Genomic DNA, 20,260 nt, shown 5'->3' on the forward strand with positions numbered 1-20,260 from the left:
TTTTATCAAATAATTCTACAACCAGAAATCTTGCCTGTTTTCAATGACACTTTTGTTCCTCTCTGCTGAGAAACCTTTCAAAATTAATGAAAACTGAATAACAACAACAACTTGTATTTATATGGCACCATTAACGTAGTATAATGTTCCAAGGCGCTTCACAGGAGTATTGTAAGACAACAAAATTTGACACTGAGCCACATAGGAGAAATTAGGGCAGGTGACCAAAAGTTTGATCAAAGAGGTAGGTTCTAAGAAGCGTCTTGAAGGAGGAAAGAGAGGCAGAGAGGTTTGGGCAGGGAATTCCAGAGCTTAGTATTGTGTTCCGAACACACATGAGACTGCACACAGGGAGGTTAAAGTAACAGTGACCTCAGTCTTTATTAAGACACTCCAGAGTGAGGAACAGGCCTTAGGGGGCCGGCTTACATACAGTGCTCCCAAGGGATGCGGGGATCCCTTGGGATTTCAGGGGATGCACTCCCTGGTGGCGGAACATGGGAGTGCATGCTTTACAGATAGACAACATCACTTCACCCCCCACCCCAAGTCAAAGTGAAAACTATTTACAAGGTGAGGCGGTCGGAAGCCTTTCTTTCCCTGGTGGACCACCTCGGTACAAATGTCTGTTTTGGTGTGTTGGCTGTGCCCTCGCTGGACTGGCGTGTTGTTGGCCCTGCAGGGTTGCTGGGTGAGCCTGGCCTTGCTGGGCTGTTTGGCGTGATGGGTTTGATTTCCTGGTCCGGGGTGGTGTCGTTGATCCTTTGGGTGTGTGTTGTGGGCTCGGAAAAGGTGGTGTCTGCTGTGGGTTGTTCAGGGCAGTCTGTGAACCGCAGCCTCGTTTGGTCCAGGTGCTTTCTGCAAATTTTTCCATTGTCTAGTTTGACTACAAACACCCTACTCCCTTCTTTAGCTATCACCGTGCCCGCGATCCACTTGGGACCATGTCCATAGTTTAGCACATACACAGTGTCATTCAGATCAATTTCCCGTGACACAGTGGCGCGATCATCGTTTACATTTTGTTGCTACCGCCTGCTCTCTACCTGACCATGCAGGTTGGGGTGAATCAGCGAGAGTCTGGTTTTAAGTGTCCTTTTCATGAGTAGCTCAGCCGGGGGCACCCCTGTGAGCAAGTGGGGTCTCGTGCAGTAGCTGAGCAGTACTCGGGACAGGCGGGTTTGGAATGAGCCTTCTGTGACTCGTTTAAGGCTCTGTTTGTACTGCCCGCTCTGCCTGCCCATTGGAAGCTGGTTTAAACGGGGCCGAGGTGACATGTTTGATCCCATTGCGGGTCATGAATTCTTTAAATTCGGCACAGGTGAGAAACATGGCCCGTTGTCACTGACCAGTATGTCAGGCAGGCTGTGGGTGGCAAACATGGCCCTCAGGCTTTCAATGGTGGCAGTGGCGGTGCTTCCCGACATTACTTCACATTCAATCCATTTTGAAAAAGCATCCACCACCATCAGGAACATTTTACTGAGAAACGGGCCTGCATAGTCGACATGGATCCTCGACCATGGTCTGGAGGGCCAGGACCACAAACTTAGTGGTGCCTCTCTGGGCACGTTGCTCAACTGAGCACGCACGCTGCATTGCCATACACAGGACTCTAAGTCAGAGTTGATACCGGGCCACCACACGTGGGATCTGGCTATTGCTTTCATCATTACTATACCCGGGTGTGTGCTGTGGAGATCAGAGATGAATGTCTCCCTGCCCTTTTTGGGTAGCACTATGCGGTTACCCCACATCAGGCAGTCTGCCTGAATGGACAGTTCGTCCTTTCGCCTCTGCAACGGCTTGATTTGGCTCTTGCATTTTAACGGGGATGCTGGCCCAGCTCCCATGCAGTATACCGTTTTTTTACTAAGGATAGCAGAGGATCTTGGCTGGTCCAAGTCCTAATCTGGCGGGCCATGACAGGTGATTTATCATTTTCAAACGTTTCCATGACCATCAACAAGTCTGCGGGCTGCACCACCATCAACAAGTTTGCAGGCTGCGCCATTTCCACCCCCGTGTTGGGCAATGGTAGCTGACTGAGAGCATCCGCACAGTTCTCGGTGCCTGGCCTGTGGTGGAATTTATAGTTATACGCTGATAGCGCGAGTGCTCACCTTTGTATGCGGGCTGAGGCATTTGTATTTATCCCCTCAGCGAACAGGGATATGAGGGGCTTGTGATCGGGTTCCAGCTCAAATTTGAGGCCAAATAGGTATTGATGCATTTTCTTTACCCCGAACACACACGCTAATGCCTCTTTCTCAATAATGCTGTAGGCCCTCTCGGCCTTAGACAAGCTCCTGGAGGCATAGGCGACAGGTTGCAACTTCCCCGCAAAGTTAGCTTGTTGTAATACACACCCGACTCCGTACGCCGGCGCATCACATGCTAGCACAAGTCTTTTACACAGGTTATACAATACAAGCAGCTTGTTGGAGCATAAAATGTTTCTGGCTTTCTCAAAAGCAATTACTTGTTTTTTTTTCCCATACTCAGTTCTCACCTTTACGCAATAACACATGTAGGGGCTCTAAGAGGGTGCTTAACCCCGATGAGAAGTTACCAAAATAGTTGAGGAGTCCCAGGAACGACCGCAGCTCCATGATGTTCTGTGGCCTGGGCGCGTTCCTGATCGCCTCTGTCTTGGTGTCTGTGGGCCGGATGCCGTCCGCCGCAATCTTTCTCCCCAAAAACGCCACTTCTGTTGCCATGAAGATGCATTTCGACCTCTTCAGCTGCAGCCCTACGTCATCCAGTCGCTGGAGGACCTCCTCCAGGTTTTGTAGGTGCCCGACAGTGTCCCGACCCGTGACCAACATGTCGTCCTGAAAAATCACCGTGCGTGGTACCGACTTTCTCTGGAAGATCGCTGCAGCCGACCGAATTTCAAACGGGCATCTGTTGTAGATGAACAGTCCCTTGTGCGTGTTGATGCAGGTGAGGCCCTTCGAAGATTCCTCCAGCTCCTGCGTCATGTGTACCGAATTTAGGTCGAACTTGGTGAACGTGTTGCCTCCTGCCAGCATCGCAAATGAGTCGTCTGCCTTAGGTAGCGGGTATTGGACTTGTAGCGAGAAACGATTAATAGTTATTTTATAATCGCCGCATATCCTGACCGTGCCATCACTTTTGAGTACTGGAACAATTGGGCTGGCCCACTCGCTGAATTCCACTGGGGAGATGATGCCCTCGCGTTGCAGCCTGTCCAGCTTGATTTCCACTCTCTCCCTCATCATGTGAGGTACAGCTCGCGCCTTGTATTAAATGGGTCGTGCCTCTGGGACCAAGTCGCACCTTCACCCCGGAAAAGTTTCCAATGCCAGTCTCAAAAAGGGAAGGAAATTTGTTAAGAACCTGGGTACATGAGGCCTCATCGACATGTGATCGCGCTCGGATGCCACCTCAGTTGCAGCGGATTTTGCCCAACCAGCTCCTTCCAAGCAGTGTGGGGCCATCGCCCGGGACAATCCAGGTGGCAGTTTGTACACCGTGCCCTCGTAGGTGACCTTGACCATGGCGCTGCCCAGGACAGTGATAAGTTCTTTGGTGTACATTCTCAGTTTCATGTGAATGGGGCTCAGGGCTGGTCTGAGTGCCTTGTTGCACCACAGTCTCTCAAACATCTTTTTACTCATGGTGGATTAGCTAGCGCTAGTGTCCAGTTCCATGGCTACGGGTAAGCCATTCAATTTTACGTTTCGTCTCAAATGTGTGCACCCCATGTACTTCAGCTTCTGCCTCCTCTCTCTGAGGCTCGAAATTGCTTTGATCCACCATAGACTGATCTTCCTCTGCCATGTGGTGGTTACAGGTTTTGCAGAGCTTGCAGCTCGTTTGCAAGCTTGTTGGAGGTGCCCCATTGTTCCACAGCTCTTGAAAATATACCCTTTGAAGCGGCATGAATAGGCTGAATGGAGGCCTCCACAACCTTTGTTGCGGACTCTGAGTCATCTGGGTCACCTGAGGCCCGCTGGCAGTTGCAGACTCGTGGGTTCTGCCCTGTACATTTCTGCTCGCAAACATAGTTCCAGTTAATTTATGAACATTGCTAGCACTTGTGTGCGGAGAGATTTGTTTGGTGTTATCACTGGTGGACATAAACGCCTGTGCTATCGCAATGGCCTTACTGAGGGTCGATGTCTCTACAGTCAAAAGTTTTTGTAGGATGGTCTCGTGGCCAATGCCCAGTACAAAAAAGTCTCTGAGCATTTGCTCCAGGTAGCCATCAAACTCACATTGACCTGCAAGTCGCCTTAGCTCAGCGACGTAGCTCGCCACTTCCTGACCTTCAGATCGCTGGCACGTGTAGAACCGATACCGCGCCATCAGCACGCTCTCCCTCGAGTTAAGCTGCTCCCGAACCAGTGTACACAGCTCCTCATATGACTTATCTGTGGGTTTCACCGGAGCCAGAAGATTCTTCATGAGGCTGTAGGTCGGTGCCCCGCAGACTGTGAGGAGGACCGCTCTCCTTTTTGCAGCGCTTCCTTCTCCGTCCAGCTCGTTAGCTACAAAGTACAGGTCTAGCCGTTCGACATAGGCTTCCCAGTCCTCACCCTCCGAGAACTTTTCCAGGATGCCCACAGTTTGCTGCATCTTTGTGTTGGATTCGTATACTCGTCGCCAGTTATTATGTTTCTAACACAGATGAGACTGCACACAGGGAGGCTAAAGTAACAGTGACCTCAGTCTTTATTAAGACATTCCAGAGTGAGGAACAGGCCTTCCAGGAAGTGCTCCCAAGGGATGCTGGGATCCCTTGGGACTTCAGGGGATGCATTCCCTGGGGGCAGAACATGGGCGTGCACGCTTTACAGATACACAACACTTAGGGCCGATGTAACAGAAGGCATGGCCACCGATAGTTGAGCGATTATAATCAGAGATGCTCAAGAGGGAAGAATTAGATGAGCCCAGACATCTCAAAGTGGTTGTGGGGCTGAAGGATATTACAGAGACAGGGAGGGGCAAGGCAATGGAGTGATTTGAAAACAAGGATGAGAATTTTGTAATCGAGGCGTTGCTTAACCGGGAGCCAATGTCGGTCAGCTAGCACAGAGGAATGCCATGGTAGATATATACATGTTTTCAAATCATCCATTATGAATTATTTCTTGATTAAACTTGCAATAATTGCAACACGTTACTCAACTTAATTTACAGTGAACTTTAGCATTAGATTGACTTGTCGATTGATTGAAGGCTGTCGGACTTAATATAAATCGTATTTATAAATTATGATCAGAAAATTGCAAGAATTTATTTTTTTAAATTGTCACTTTTCATTCAGGGTTCGGTAAAGCCTGTGTAAAAGTTTCATACTTTATTCAACTGTCCAATATCATTGTAGGAAGTGAAACGTCGCCACCTGCTGACAACAAGTATATATCATTTGAGAACACAGCCACCTTTTCAGCGCCACAGAAATGACATCTATTTTTTCACCGCTATCGTATTAAATCTTTGCATAGGAACAGGAGTGGGCCATTCAGCCCCTCTTAGTATTATGACCAGAGATTTCACCACTTCCTTCATCACATTTTCAAAATTGCATATTATGTATTTCTCATCAGCTGCACAGCACTAGATGTGAATGAGAGATTTACTTCTCCATGGTAGTCAGTGGCATTTTATGGTCAGCCAACAACAGATTGAGAATGGTGGGCATCATCCCAGTTGAACAGTCCAACTGGAATAATCTTAGAATCATTCAGCACAGAAGGAGAGCCTGTGCCCATGCCAGCTCTTTGAAAGAGCTATCCAATTAGTCCCACTCCCCTGTTCTTTCCCCATAGTTCTGCAGATATTTCTTATTCAAGTATTTACCCAATTCCCTTTTGAAAGTTACTATTGAATCTGCTTCCACCACCCTTTCAGGCAGTGCATTCCAAGTTTTAATAACTCGCTGAGTTTAAAAAAAAACTCTCATCCTCTTCCCTCTGGTTCTTTTACCAATTACCTTAAATCTGTGTCCTCTGGTTACCGATCCACCTGCCAGTGGAAGAAGTTTCTCCTGGTTTACTCTATCAAAACCCCTCAATTCTGAACGCCCCTATTAAATCTCCCCTTGACCTTCTCTGCTCTAAGGAGAACAATTCCAGCTTCTCTAGTTTCTTTACATAACTGAAGTCCCTCATCCCTGCTAACATTCTAGTAAACTTAACCCATGCCAATATCATGAATCCCACAGGAGTAAAACCTGTTCTACACAAGACTTCTTCCATCCAGTGTAACCTGAGCTTTCTGGCTTTGGTATCACCAATTCAACTAAAGCCAATGGCTTTAAATCTGATTTAAGCAGAGGCTAACTGTTTTTACCAACGCCAGTGGAATACATTCTGTTCTATAACTTTATTTTGTCTTTCTCCGACCTCTGCAATCTGTGCTTGTGGACTTCGGTCCATTTCAATCTTGCCTTTCTCCCTCAGCAACGAAAAAGAGGAGCAGAACCAGAAAGAAAAGCTGGTGATCTCCGAGGACTGTGACCTGATCACCATCATGGATGTCGTTTCAGGACGCCTTGAAATCACCACCCAGCACATCAACTTTTTCGATGGGAGTGTAGACAAAGAGGAAGGTAAGAGATGATGTGCTCACTCTGATCTGGAAAATCACAGGCTATGTTAGGACTTCTTGTTAAACCATACATTTTTATTCGTCCTATCGTCCGGGGGGGGGGGGGGTCTATTTGCATGTGGTAAAATTGACATGTTGGTCTGTATTTTTGCTTGGTCCAGTTGAGGCTGCTTCCTCATAAATGGGAAATTGTATTGATCCATCCAATGTTCCATGTAGTGTTCTTTACGCCTTTGTGTACCTTCAATCATAGAATCATTCAGCACAGAAGGAGGCTAACCAACCTGTGGCAGCACTTTGAAAAGAGCTATCTAATATCCAATTCTCTTTTGAACGTTACTATTGAATCTGCTTCCACCACCTTTTTCAGCAGTGAGTTCCAGATCGTAACAACTTGCTGAAAAAAATCTCCTCATCTCCCTTCTAGTTCTTTTACCAATCTGTATCCTCCAGTTACCACCCCTCCTGCAGTGGAAATAGTTTCTCCTTATTTTCTCTATCAAAACTCATCATAATTTTGAACACCCCTATTAAATCTCCCCATTACCTTCTTTACCTACTTTGGGGAGTTTGAAGGGAATCCCAGTAGGTAAAACTCAGAATCCCAGCGAGCTAGTCCTCATCTGCCTGGGATCTCAGTGATTCAGTCAGGGGGAAGTGGTAGTCCTTGAGACAGGTTGGGACAGTATCTATCTAGTTCCACTCTCGGGCCAGTGGAATTGAGTGGGGCAGGAGGAGAGAGAAGTGAACTGTGGTGAAAACATTGTGAGAAATTGTTTAAACACGTCAAAAACAAATGGTTTCTTCCTGACATGTGACTAGCAATGTATAAGCTGTTTATTGTTTGCCTGAACTGTTCCAGAGGACATTTCATAATTACGCAAAGATTGGAATAGCTGCAGGCTGGCAGCCAGGTGTGCTTGAATGGAGAGTTGTTAAGCAAAAACAAAGTTAGAAAGAATTACACAGCGAAAGCATGATAAAGGAGAAGTTGAGGAGTTGAAACATGCTGCAGAAGTCAGTAGGTTTGCCAATCCCACCCCCCCGGAATTAAAGATTAATCTCCCAGGACACTGCTGCGAGCAACCTGGGAGAAAAATCATGGGGGCATTAAAATAAATATTTTTTTTATTTCTTTGAACACTTTTGGTTATTAGTTATAAAAATATCCAGGATAGGAAAAAAGGCTGTTTGACTGACGGTCAAAAATCATCCATCAGTTAGTGAAGAGTCTATTCGCTTTCCGATTGGTGTGGGAAGGCGAGTATGGATGTGTCGGATGACCAATGGCGGGGCGGTTGGAGGCTGGAGGTCATGTGATGATACCTCCAACATGTCGAACCAGAGTTGGCACCCTAGTTCAGGGCCTACATCAAATGGAAAACTCCTTATTTTGGTTGTCATTTGCAACCTGCTAACAAAATGGCTCCTGAAAATGTAATTTTGTTAACAGTAGTGAAATTCTGAACAATGACAGACAGGTAAGGACCTTCTGGTCCATCCAGCCTGTCTCACATAATTGCAATACTTTGTGTACCACAATATATACACTGACGAAGGGTCATCAACCTGAAACGTTAACTCTGTTTCTCTCTCCACCGATGCTGCCTGACCTGCTGAGTATTTCCAGCATTTTCTGTTTTTATTTACAATATATACACTTCCTACCTCATCCGATACCTTGTGATCTCCTGAGAAGGAGAAAAACCAGATAGAAACCTGGGCTAATTTGGGGGAAAAAATCTGGGAAATTCCTCTCCGACCTATCTAAGTGATCAAAACTATGCCAGGAGATCACTCTAGCCCTGAATTCCCTGCAGTACCTATCTTTTCGTGAGAGGTGATACCGCTCCAACCAGAAACAGATCCAGCTCTCGCTTGAACGGATTCAGGGAATTGTCATCCACCGCACAAGATAACAGTCAGTTCCAGAGGTCCACGATTCCCTGGGAAAAGAATCACCTCCTGACAAGTAACCAAGATCTCGCCTTGTACAACTTAAAATTGTGACCCCTGGTCCTTAATTGGAACACATCTATCCTTTCATTATCATATACCTCAATCAGAGCATCCCTAAGTCGCACTTCTCTAAAGTGTAGAGTCCCAACTCTTTTAGCCTATCTTGATAACTAAGATACTTTAGACTGGGAATTAATTAAGTATCCCTCCTCTGCAGCCGTTCCAGAGCTTCAATATCACCCATGTGAGGAGACCAAATCTGGACACAGTATTCCAAGTGAGGCCTGGCCAAGGCCTTGCACAAGGACAAAATAGAATGCCTCGTCTTATAATCAATTTAATGCACCCCAATGTATGCATTAGAATGCCCAGTTCTCTCTCTTTCGCCATCTTCTTTAATGCTTTTCCCTGAAGAGTGTATGACAGTGGCCTCCTGTATGGCTCAGAGACAGGGATCATGTACAGTAGACACCTCAAGTTGCTGGAGAAATACCACCAACGATGTCTCCACAAGATCCTGCAAATTCCCTGGGAGGACAGACGAATCAATGTTGGCATCCTTGACCAGGCCAACATCCCCAGCATTGAAGCACTGACCACACTTGATCAGCTCCGCTGGGCAGGCCACATAGTTCGCATGCCAGATTCGAGACTCCCAAAGCAAGCGCTCTACTTGGAACTCCTTCATGGCAAACGAGCCAAAGGTGGGCAGAGGAAACGTTATAAGGGTACCCTCAAAGCCTCCCTGATAAAGTGCAACATCCCCACTGACACCTGGGAGTCCCTGACCAAAGACCGCCCTAAGTGGAGGAAGTGCATTCGGGAGGGCACTGAGCACCTCGAGTTTCATCACCGAGAGCATGCAGAAATCAAGCTCAGGCAGCAGAAAGAGCGTGCAGCAAACCAGTCCCACCCATCCTTTCCCTCAATGACTATCTGTCCCACCTGTGACAGCGACTGTGGTTCTCATATTGGACTGTTCAGGACTCGTAGAGTGGAAGCAAGTCTTCCTCGATTCCGCGGGACTGCCTATGATGATGATGATGTATGACTGTTGAGCATTCGCCTTGCCCACATGCATAACACTGCATTTCTCCAAGTTTTACATCATTTGCAAGTCATGAGCCCAATCTCTCAAGACATTAAGATCTGCCTGAAGCAGACGAGCATTGCCTACAGTCTTAACACGCACACAGATCTTAGTATAATTTGCAGATTTTCAGATCCTGTCCCCAACACCTCTATCCAGATCATTAATAAAAAATAGTAAAGAGCAACGGTCCCAATGTCAATCCCTGCAGGACCACTAGTGACTGATCTCAAAACCGATCCAAATTCATCGACAACTACTTTTTGCCAATCTCCTGCCAGCCAGTTCTCAATCCAGCTCAGTATATTACCACTAATACCAGAGGCTTCGATCTTGTAGAGAAGCCTCTTGTGCGGTACCTTATCAAAAGCATTTTGGAAGTCTAAGTAGATGATGTCTATTGGGTTCCCTCATCCACCAACTTTATAACTTAAAAAAATACAATTATATTTGTAAGCCATGACCTTTTTATGAAGCCATGTTGGGCATCCCTAATATGTCCCTCGCTATCCAAGCAATCAGATTTTGCATCCCTAATAATTTCCTGGAGCATCTTTCCAGTGACTGATATCAAACTATTGGACCGATAGGTACCCAGATCCATCTTGTACCTTGGGGAGATGAGGAGAAATGTTTTTTACGCAGCGAGTTATGATCTGGAATGTACTGCCTGAAAGGATGGTGGAAGCAGATTCAATAATAATTTTCAAAAAGGAATTGGATAAATATTTGAAACGGATAGTTGGCAACATTCCACCACTGTTTACTTTATTTTGCTAAACTTAGTGAAGAGGACAATTAGGACTGCTGTGTGGGGTGTGTGGCTTGCATCCCCACAGATCATTTCTGTGTTTCTTTTTATTGAAAGGATAAGGTTGAAATGTGTGCTTACTTTTGCTTTGCAGGGATAGGCTACGATTTTAAGTGGCCCCTCTCTCAGCTGCGTGAGATTCACCTGCGCCGTTACAACTTGAGAAGGTCGGCATTGGAGATCTTTCTGATTGACCAAACTAACTATTTCCTGAACTTCAAAAAAGAGGTGAGACCAAAATGAACCCTTCAGAAGAATGGTGCTCATTGCCCCTAGTGAGTGGCAATCCTGCTCCAAAAGGAGCAAAACGTATCTGGGCAGCCCTGCACTCTCATCAATCTTGACTGAAGTGATTTACATCAGTGACCGTATATATTTTTCATACTAATGGCACCCATTTGACTCCCTTACCTCAAAAGAACTGGCTGAGCCATGATGGTTGGATGTCACAACTTTATAAGATGACCAGTAGAGGATTGTCTAGAATTCTCAATGTGACGTGCCGTCAACTGCTGGGAAAATGTAGAAGAAAGGATACTGCTTTCTGAAAGTGGAAAATAACTGCTGAAAAATGACAGTGGAGTTGTTGGGTTGCTTTTTTCACCAGTCCCTCCACAGAGCATTGTCCAGACTAGTTTTGAAGAGAGGTTATGCAAACATTTGTGTTTACTGTGCCATTTGCCATTCTTGCCAAATGATCTGTTTCTTTTCTCCTCGAAATTCTAGGTGAGGAACAAAGTCTACAGCCGTATATTGTCCCTTCGACCACCCAACCTATACGGCACACGGTCACCCCAGGAACTGCTGAAGGCTTCAGAGCTTACGCAGGTATTGTTATCAAGAGGGTTGAACAACAACCACAAACTCCCTTTATCAGTCGCAACGTTGTCACAACACGAAGCAAAATAATATAAGGCTCGGGGTTTCCCCATTGTCCCCATACTGTAACAAGAGGCTACCCAAAGGAAACGGTAGTGCATGATTTAATCCTTCAATAAGGAATTTACAACAGACAAGTGACAGTAGCACAGCATTCTGACTGAAAGCTTGGGGCAGGTGCTGGAGGTAAGAACAGGAGGAGGCCATTCAGCCCCTCCAGCCTGTTCTGCCATTAAATTAGATCATGGCTGACCTGTATCTCAACTCCATTTACCTGCCTTGATTCCATATCCCTTAATACCTTTACCCCTTAATACCTTTACCCAACAAAAATCTTATCAAACTCAACTTTTAAATTTTCAATTGACAGCCTCAACAGATTTTTAGAGGAGAGCTTTCCAGATTTCCACTACCCTTTTTGGACTTCCCCATCAGAGGAAATAGTTTTTCTGTATCTCCCCGATTAATACCTTTAATCATGAACATCTCAATTAAATCACCCTTAATCCTTTGGACTCGATGGAATACAAGCCGAGTTGATTCAACCTGTCCTGAAATCTAAACTTGTTACCTGTTAACACCACAAGCAAAAATACGACTATATTATAGCATCATTAATCACGATGTGGTTATCGTCCCATTAACACCATTTGATTAGCTGTTGTGAAACATCTTCCAATGCCAAACACAGCAGTTATTCATGATGAGATACGTATTGAAAAGTCACCACAAACTTTGAGACATATATTACCAAATCGTCACAAAACTGCATAATAATGGCAGCACACTGAAGTAAGAAATAGTGGCGACATAAGAACATAAGGAATAGGAGTAGGAGTAGGCCATACGGCCCCTCGAGCCTGCTCTGCCATTCAATAAGCTCATGGCTAATCTGATCATGGACTCAGCTTCACTTTCCCGCCCGCTCCCCATAACCCCTTATCCCCTTATCGTTTAAGAAACTGTCTATTTCTGTCTTAAATTTATTCAATGTCCTAGCTTCCACAGCTCTCTGAGGCAACGAATTCCACAGATTTACAACTTCTGAGAGAAGAAATTTCTCATCTCTGTTTTAAATGGGTGGCTGCTTATTCTAAGATTATGCCCTCTAGTTCTAGTCTCCCCCATCAGTGGAAACATCCTCTCTGCATCCACCTTGTCAAGCCCCCTCATAATCTTATACGTTTCGATAAGAACACCTCTCATTCTTCTGAATTCCAATGAGTAGAGGCCCAACCTACTCGACCTTTCCTCATAAGTCAACCCCCTCATCCCTGGAATCAACCTAGTGAACCTTCTCTGAACTGCCTCCAAAGCAAGTATATCCTTTCGTAAATATGGAAACCAGAACTGCACGCAGTATTCCAGGTTGGCCTCACGAATACCTTTTATAGCTGTAGCAAGACTTTCCTGCTTTTATACTCCATCCCCTTTGTAATAAAGGCCAAGATACCATTGGCCTTCCTGATCACTTGCTGTACCTGCATACTATCCTTTTGTGTTTCATGCACAAGTACCCCCAGGTCCCGCTGTACTGTGGCACTTTGCAATCTTTCTCCATTTAAATAATAACTTTCTCTTTGATTTTTTTTCTGCCAAAGTGCATGACCTCACACTTTCCAACATTATACTCCATCTGCCAAATTTTTGCCCACTCACGTAGCCTGTCTGTCTTTTTGCAGATTTTTTGTGTCCTCCTCACACATTGCTTTTCCTCCCATCTTTGTATCGTCAGCAAACTTGGCTACGTTACACTCAGTCTCTTCTTCCAAGTCGTTAATGTAGATTGTAAATAGTTGGAGTCCCAGCACTGATCCCTGCGGCACCCCACTAGTTACTGGTTGTCAACCCGAGAATGAACCATTTATCCCGACTCTGTTTTCTGTTAGTTAGCCAATCCTCTATCCATGCTAATATATTGCCCCCAACCCAGTGAACTTTTATCTTGTGCAGTAACCTTTTATGTGCCACCTTGTCAAATACCTTCTGGAAGTCCAAATACACCACATCCACTGGTTCCCCTTTATCCACCCTGTCCGTTACATCCTCAAAGACTCCAGCAAATTTGTCTAACATGACTTCCCCTTCATAAATCCTGACTGAATTATGCTTTTCCAAATGTCCTACTACTGCTTCTTTAATAATGGACTCCAGCATTCTTCCAACCACAGATGTTAGGCTAACTGGTCTAGAGTTTCCTGCTTTTTGTCTGCCTCCTTTTTTAAGTAGGGGTATTACATTTGCAGTTTTCCAATCTGCTGGGACCTCCCCAGAATCCAGGGAATTTTGGTAAATTACAATCAATGCTTCCACAATCCCTGCCGCTACTTCTCTTAAGACCCTAGGATTCTGACAAGTTTATAAAGTGGTAGAATTCATTGCTGCGATACATTGTGAAATGTTTTTTGATGTTGTGAGGAACTGGGTTCATGCTTGACCTTGAAAGAAAGAAAAACGTTGCATTTATGTAACACCATATCACATGCTCAGGATGTCCCAATGGATTGCTTTTGAAGTGCAGTCCTTGTTGTTGTAGGCAAACGTGGCAGTCAATTTGCATGCAGCAAGGTCCCGTAGACCTTTGCAATGCCTTACTCCTTTTTGAATAGTGCTGTGGGATCTTTCACAAGCATCTGAGCTGATAGGCGGGACCTCAGTTTAACCTCTCGTCTTAAAGATGCCACCCCTGAAAAAGCAGCAATCCCTCAGTACTGCACTGAAGCATCAGCAAAGGCCCTTGAATTCATTGAGATGGTTGAATTCTGAGCTCTTCCTCATGAGTGATGCATACTAACCTATTGCCTGGATGTGGTGTCCATGGCTGTTAATATTGTGGGAGAGTCCTGCTTAATTTCAATCCCTGATTGAGCGGGGGTGAAGGTGACCTTTTCTTAGAGATTCTACTGAAAGAGCCATGCCAGTGTAATGTGGCACCTTTTTAAAAATTTATGTTTTGCTCTCCTTCACGTTATCTCGGGAAGTGACGGGTTAGGGGGAAAAGAAGGCTCACTTGTGTCTGTCATCTCCTTCAGAAATGGGTGAACCGAGAGATTTCAAACTTCGACTACCTCATACAACTGAACTCTATTGCAGGAAGAACTTACAATGACCTTGCACAGTATCCGGTGGTATGTAGAATAATGTTTTTTTTTAAATCTAGCATGCAAGTGTAACTAGTTTTTGGCCTGCTAATTGCTGTATGTTTTATGAATGAGCATTGAGGCTATCACCAATGCTACTTAGTGCCATAACCTCACATTGCTGCAAACAAAAAAGGCCACAAGCTCAGTGCCTCTAAGTTCAATGCCTGACTCAACAATAGCCCATGTCAAGGATAGCTCCATGAACAGATCGGAGGGCTGTAAAAACTTCTTAAGTAAAGTGACGTGACCTCTTCTCCAAGCAATCGCTTTTTTCCTAGGTTTCTCTCACCGGTTGCCTTTAATGCTCAAGTCTACTAATAAATAAAAATTATGGGGCACTGGGTTAGCATGTTACGTCTTCATCTCTGCGAGAGGGTTTGAATCCAGCTCACGTTGCTGGAATGGAAGTGAATGTCTTGCATCTGCTGACTGTAAGGTACCCAGGTGAGATGAAATTGGGCAATCCCGACTCGAGGCCACCCTAAGATGGGTACAGAGCAAAAATGTTCCTCTACACTTTTAGCAGTCGCAGTCAGAGCAAATGGTAGCTGATGTTGGAAGTGGAACAATTCACACAGGTACACTTGGAGTGTTTTCCTGAGGCTTAAAGCACTTTGCTTGGGGTACAGGAAACTTCACTATATCTTGCTCTGTTGTGCCTGACACCAGGTGTTAAAGTGGAAAAAGTATGTAATTCCTCAACAAAGCTCCCACTTTGAACATATAAAGGATATATAAATGCACAGGTATACAAAATCTTTTTTTTATATAAAGTGCTGTTGTTAAGTAGACTGGAGGGAGCAGTGGGGTGTGGTAAGTGAGGGATAAAACCAATAACCAGGATGAGTAGAGGTTGTAGGGGTGCTGGCACTATGCAATATCATTCTTTTGGTAGCTGCATTTTCAGTCGTATGCTACGAGCTAGTTTCCAAATCCAAATTGAGCCAATTCAGATCACCAAGGAATCTAGCTCAACCAGTCCTGTGTAGGTGCAGCACTTGTGATATTGGATTTTGATGTTCCAAATATTTCTATGTATCTGTCTGATTGGACAGTGCGTTATCAGTTTGACCATATATCATTATTCTCAATAACTCGGTTCAAACTCGAGACACAGTTTACTCACTGAGTGGAAAACAGTGTTCTCGATAATACCGTATATTGATGATAAAGAAAGCACCGAGTAAGTGAAATCATGAGGGATTCTTTAACACTTGACTATCTTGTCATACTCTGTATAATGTCCACAATCTGTGACCATTGTCGCTTCACCACTGGGGGTACATTTTTTGCTTGTCATGTCCATGTAATATCTATGTATTTTTAAAAGGACACAAGGTGGGTTCAGGGCACATCTCACAGACATTTGACACTATTCCTTCTTGATTTCAGTTCCCTTGGATTCTTAGTGATTATACCTCGGAGCAGCTGGATTTAAACAACCCTGAAGTCTTCAGAGACCTCTCCAAACCCATTGGAGTTGCCAATGAAAAGAATGCCAAAGCTGTCCGGGAAAAGTAAGTGGTGCTTCTTGGCTAAAACAGTTACTTGTTTTCACCCCATTCCTTTTTTTTTGTTGGAACTTCCCTATAGCCAAGAAGGCACCAGCAGAACTCCTGGCCCAAGCACATGATAATGCTGATCTACACTGTGTTGGCAGCAGCTGCAAAGGTTATTTGCTTGCTCTAGCCGCACTCTTCTCCTCCCCCCCCCCCCCCCCCCCCCAACCGTCCCCCCCCCCCCACCCCCAAGTGTGTCTAGTGACTAGAGACGAACCGAGGTCAGGAACACAACTTTTCAGATCCTGAAAGCTGAATGCAAGATGCTGTACAATAGTATTTCCTCTTAGTTACAGAAGGCTGTTTAACCTTCGCCGCCTCCAGGCCAGGTCCAAGATCACCCCAACCTCTGTCGTTGAGCTACAGTACGCGGACAACGCCTGCGTCTGTGCACATTCTGAGGCTGAACTCCAAGATAGAGTCGACGTATTTACTGAGGCATACGAAAGCATGGGCCTTACGCTAAACAACCGTAAGACACCAGCCTGTCCTCACCGCACAGCATTGCCCCCAAGTCATCAAGATCCACGGCGCGGCCCTCAATAATGTGGACCATTTCCCATACCTCGGGAGCCTCTTATCAACGAAAGCAGACATTGATGAGGAGATTCAACACCGCCTCCAGTGCAGCCTTCGGCCGCCTGAGGAAAAGAGTGTTCGAAGACCAGGCCCTCAAATCTACCACCAAACTCCTGATCTACAGGACTGTAGTAATACTTGTCCTCCTGTATGGCTCAGAGGCATGGACCATGTACAGTAGACACCTCAAGTCGCTGGAGATATATCACCAACAATGTCTCTATGCAAGATCCTACAAATCCCCTGGGAGGACAGGTGCACCAACATCAGTGTCCTCGTCCAGCATTGAAGCACTGACCACACTCGATCAGCTCCTTTGCATGCCAGACACGAGACTCCCTAAGCAAATGCTCTATGCGGAGCTCCTTCACGGCAAACGGGCCAAAGGTGGACAGCGGAAACGTTACAAGGACACCCTCAAAGCCTCCCTGATAAAGTGCGACATTCCCACTGATACCTGGGAGTCCCTGTCTAAAGACCCCCCTAAGTGGAGAAAGTGCATCCGGGAGGGCGCTGAGCACTTCGAGTCTCAACGCTGAGAGCATGCAGAAATCAAGCGCAGGCAACGGAAAGAGCGTACAGCAAACCAATCCCACCCACCCCTTCCCTCAACGACTGTCTGTCCCACCTGTGACAGAGTCTGTGGCTCTCGTATTGGACTGTTCAACCACCAAAGAACTCACTTCAGGAGTGGAAGCAAGTCTTCCTCGATTCCAAGGGACTGCCTATGCTGATGTTCAAGGATATTTTAATAACATTTTTCCATTATAACTTTTCCATTATAATTCTAAACAAACTGATTACCCAGCACATTATTTGGTCTCAGATTATGATATTGAAAGCTAGTTAAACTAATACATATAAAGAAAGAAGAAACAACTTACAGGGCGTACCAAATGCTTTACAACCAGTGAAGTACTTCTGAATTGTAGTCACTGTTGTAATGTAGGAAACATGGCAGCCAATTTGCACACAATCAGCTCCCTCAAACAGCAGTGTGATAATGATCAGATAATCTGTTTAGTAAAGTTGGTTGAGGGATAAATATTGGCCAGGACACCGGGGAGAACTTTCCTGCTGATCTCCGACAGTGCAGTACTCTCTCAGTACTGCATGGAAGTGTTTGTCGAGATTATATGCTCAAGTCTCCGGAGTAGGACTTGAACCCACAACTTTCTAAGAGGCAAGAGGGCTACCCTCTGGGCCACACCGAACACCTAGTTAAACTCAAATATTTTCTTCTATTTTCCTCACATTGATCTGTGTGTGTGTTCATTCAGCCCTGTACACGCAAGCATAATGCTCTTTTCTTGTGTCTCCATAAATCTTAACCCCGCAATACATAGACCAACTGTTGTGTGCTGAGGCCATCTCAAAACAGTACTTGGTTCTCATTCCCAGCCTTTCCCATTTAGCAGCATTTACACACTACAAATGTTGCAAAAAAATTGCAAATGCTGAACATCCAAAATAAAAACAGTGCAGGAAATACACAGCAGATATTGTTCTGCAAGAGGATTCCTGCCAAAATTAACCTGCTATCTCTTGGCAATGAACCAGCTGTGTACTTGGCAGAAGTGTGCGCAGCTTGTTAATGAGAATCACAATGAATGTATGGGCCTATTCTGTAGTCCTGAATATTCTAGACTCCCCACCAGAGGAAATCGTTTCTCTCCACCCTATCATACCTTTTAATCATCTTAAAAACCTCAATTAGATCACCCCTTAATCTTTTAAACTCAAGAGAGTATAAGCCTAGACTATGCAACCTGTCCTCCTAATTTAACCCCAGTATCATTCTGGTGAATCTACGCTGCACCCGCTCCAAGGCCAATTTGAATATGTTCCTTGTCAGCATTGGTCTCGCATCAGGGAACAGCACCTTGATGGAGGGGACAGGATATTTCAAATCATACGGACACTGAGAAAATAAAGTAGCCAGATTGTTTTGGGGTAAGGGTTAGGGTGGGTTAAGGTTGGGGTAATTCTTATTCTTCCAGCATTCAGAAAGACTAAAAATATCTTGATGTTTGTCAGCCTTTCCAAAGGCTATATGGGGAAGAAAGAAATGGTGGGCATAAGACAAGGTGAACCCATTGTTGAGGCATGAAATGGAAGCTGTGGACTTGCCACAGAGTGCCACCGATCCTTGATTTGGTGGCTGTTCAAGTGGATGTATTTCTGCATGAGACAGGAGCGAGGAGGGTTGGCCTTGTTGGTCATTCTAGGCAACCATTGTGAGAGAAGTCAGCACACGTTCAAGGCTCAGATTTGCATGCCATGAAATGTCTGTCAGCGTGATCCACGTTTACTGCTCCCCAACACCAGGATCTCGAGCAACCTTTACAGCTCTTTCATTACATCTCGTGCATACCCATAGGTTAAACCTGCAACGTGCACATGAAAAGCCATTCATTACTTTCATTTGTCAAGGGCTTTGCACATCAAACCATAGCATCACAGACATGGTACTTACTGACACCCAAGCTGAACTACAGTTTGGGCACATGGCAGCCATCAGTGACCACCTGTACTTTGGAAAATGTAGCAGTGAAATGATGTTGGGAAGCCACATACTTTCAGTGGGAAAGGAGACAAAAGCCAGGTTCTTTTAACTGTACTGATGCATAATCATACCTTGCCACCTTAAAGTATGCTGTCTCTTCTCAACTGTGGCTAGGTGCTGCGGCATTGGGACTCCCACCAGTTGCTATTAGGCATGGTGCACTGCCCTCTTACGAGGACACTGCCTCATGTCACCTCAACTATGTCAGCCATGGCTCGGAGGGTAGCACTCTCACCTCTGAGTCTGAAGGTTGTGGGTTCAAGTCCCACTCCAGAGACTTGTGCACAGAATCCAGGCTGACACTGTGGTGCAGTACTGAGGGAGTGCTGCACTGTCACAAGTGCTGTCTTTTGCCCACTCAGATGGACATAAAAGATTCGAAAACAGGGGAGTTCTCCTCGGTGCCCTGGCCAACATTTCTTCTTCTTAGGCAGTCCCTCGGAATCGAGGATGACTTGCTTCCACACTAAAAATTAGTTCTCAGGTGACTGATGAGTCCGATGCGGGATCTACAGTCTCTGTCACAGGTGGGGCAGACGGTGGTTGGAGGGATGGGTGGGTGGGGTGGTTGGGCTCATGTGCGCTCTTTCCGCAGTTTGCGCTTGGCCTCCGCTTGCTCCCGGCGAAGAGACTCGAGGTATTCGCCGCTTTCCTGGATGCTTCTCCTCCACTTTGAGCGGTCTTGGGCCAGGAATTCCCAGGTGCCGGTGGAGATGTTGCACTTTTTCAAGGAGGCTTTGAGGGTGTCCTTGAAACGTTTCCTCTGCCCACCTGGGGCTCTTTTGCCTTGACGGAGCTCTGAGTAGAGTACTTGTTTTGAGAGTCTCGTATCAGGTATGTGAATGATGTGGCCCGTCCACCGGAGCTGACCAAGCGTGATCAATGCTTCGATGCTGGGAATGTTGGCCTGAGCGAGAACACTGACGTTGGTGCGCCTATCTTGCCAATGGATTTGCCTTGCGGAGGCAGCATTGATGGTACTTCTCCAGTGCTTTGAGGCCAACATTTATCCCTCAAGCAACATCACTAAAACAGATGATCTGGTCATTATCAAATTGTTTGTGGGACCTTGCCGTGTTTCTACATTGC

At 45.6% G+C, this 20,260-nt stretch overlaps 1 protein-coding gene across 6 annotated transcripts in view; it reads left to right on the forward strand.

The window, feature by feature from the left end:
• nbeal1 (neurobeachin-like 1) overlaps window positions 1–20,260 on the forward strand; it is a 503,417-nt gene that overhangs the window by 359,300 nt on the left and 123,857 nt on the right. For all 6 annotated transcript variants that reach the window (XR_011592710.1, XM_070876167.1, XM_070876168.1 and 3 more), the window contains 5 exons: window positions 6,438–6,586; window positions 10,540–10,673; window positions 11,172–11,273; window positions 14,357–14,452; window positions 15,860–15,984. Coding sequence is in view for 5 of the 6 variants with exons in the window: in XM_070876167.1 (XP_070732268.1) it covers window positions 6,438–6,586; window positions 10,540–10,673; window positions 11,172–11,273; window positions 14,357–14,452; window positions 15,860–15,984 (606 nt within the window). In the remaining variant the exon portion in view is untranslated. The remainder of the gene's footprint in view (window positions 1–6,437; window positions 6,587–10,539; window positions 10,674–11,171; window positions 11,274–14,356; window positions 14,453–15,859; window positions 15,985–20,260) is intronic.

This window comes from Pristiophorus japonicus, chromosome 3 (genome assembly GCF_044704955.1).
Source record: "Pristiophorus japonicus isolate sPriJap1 chromosome 3, sPriJap1.hap1, whole genome shotgun sequence".
Classification (NCBI taxonomy): Eukaryota; Metazoa; Chordata; class Chondrichthyes; family Pristiophoridae; genus Pristiophorus; species Pristiophorus japonicus.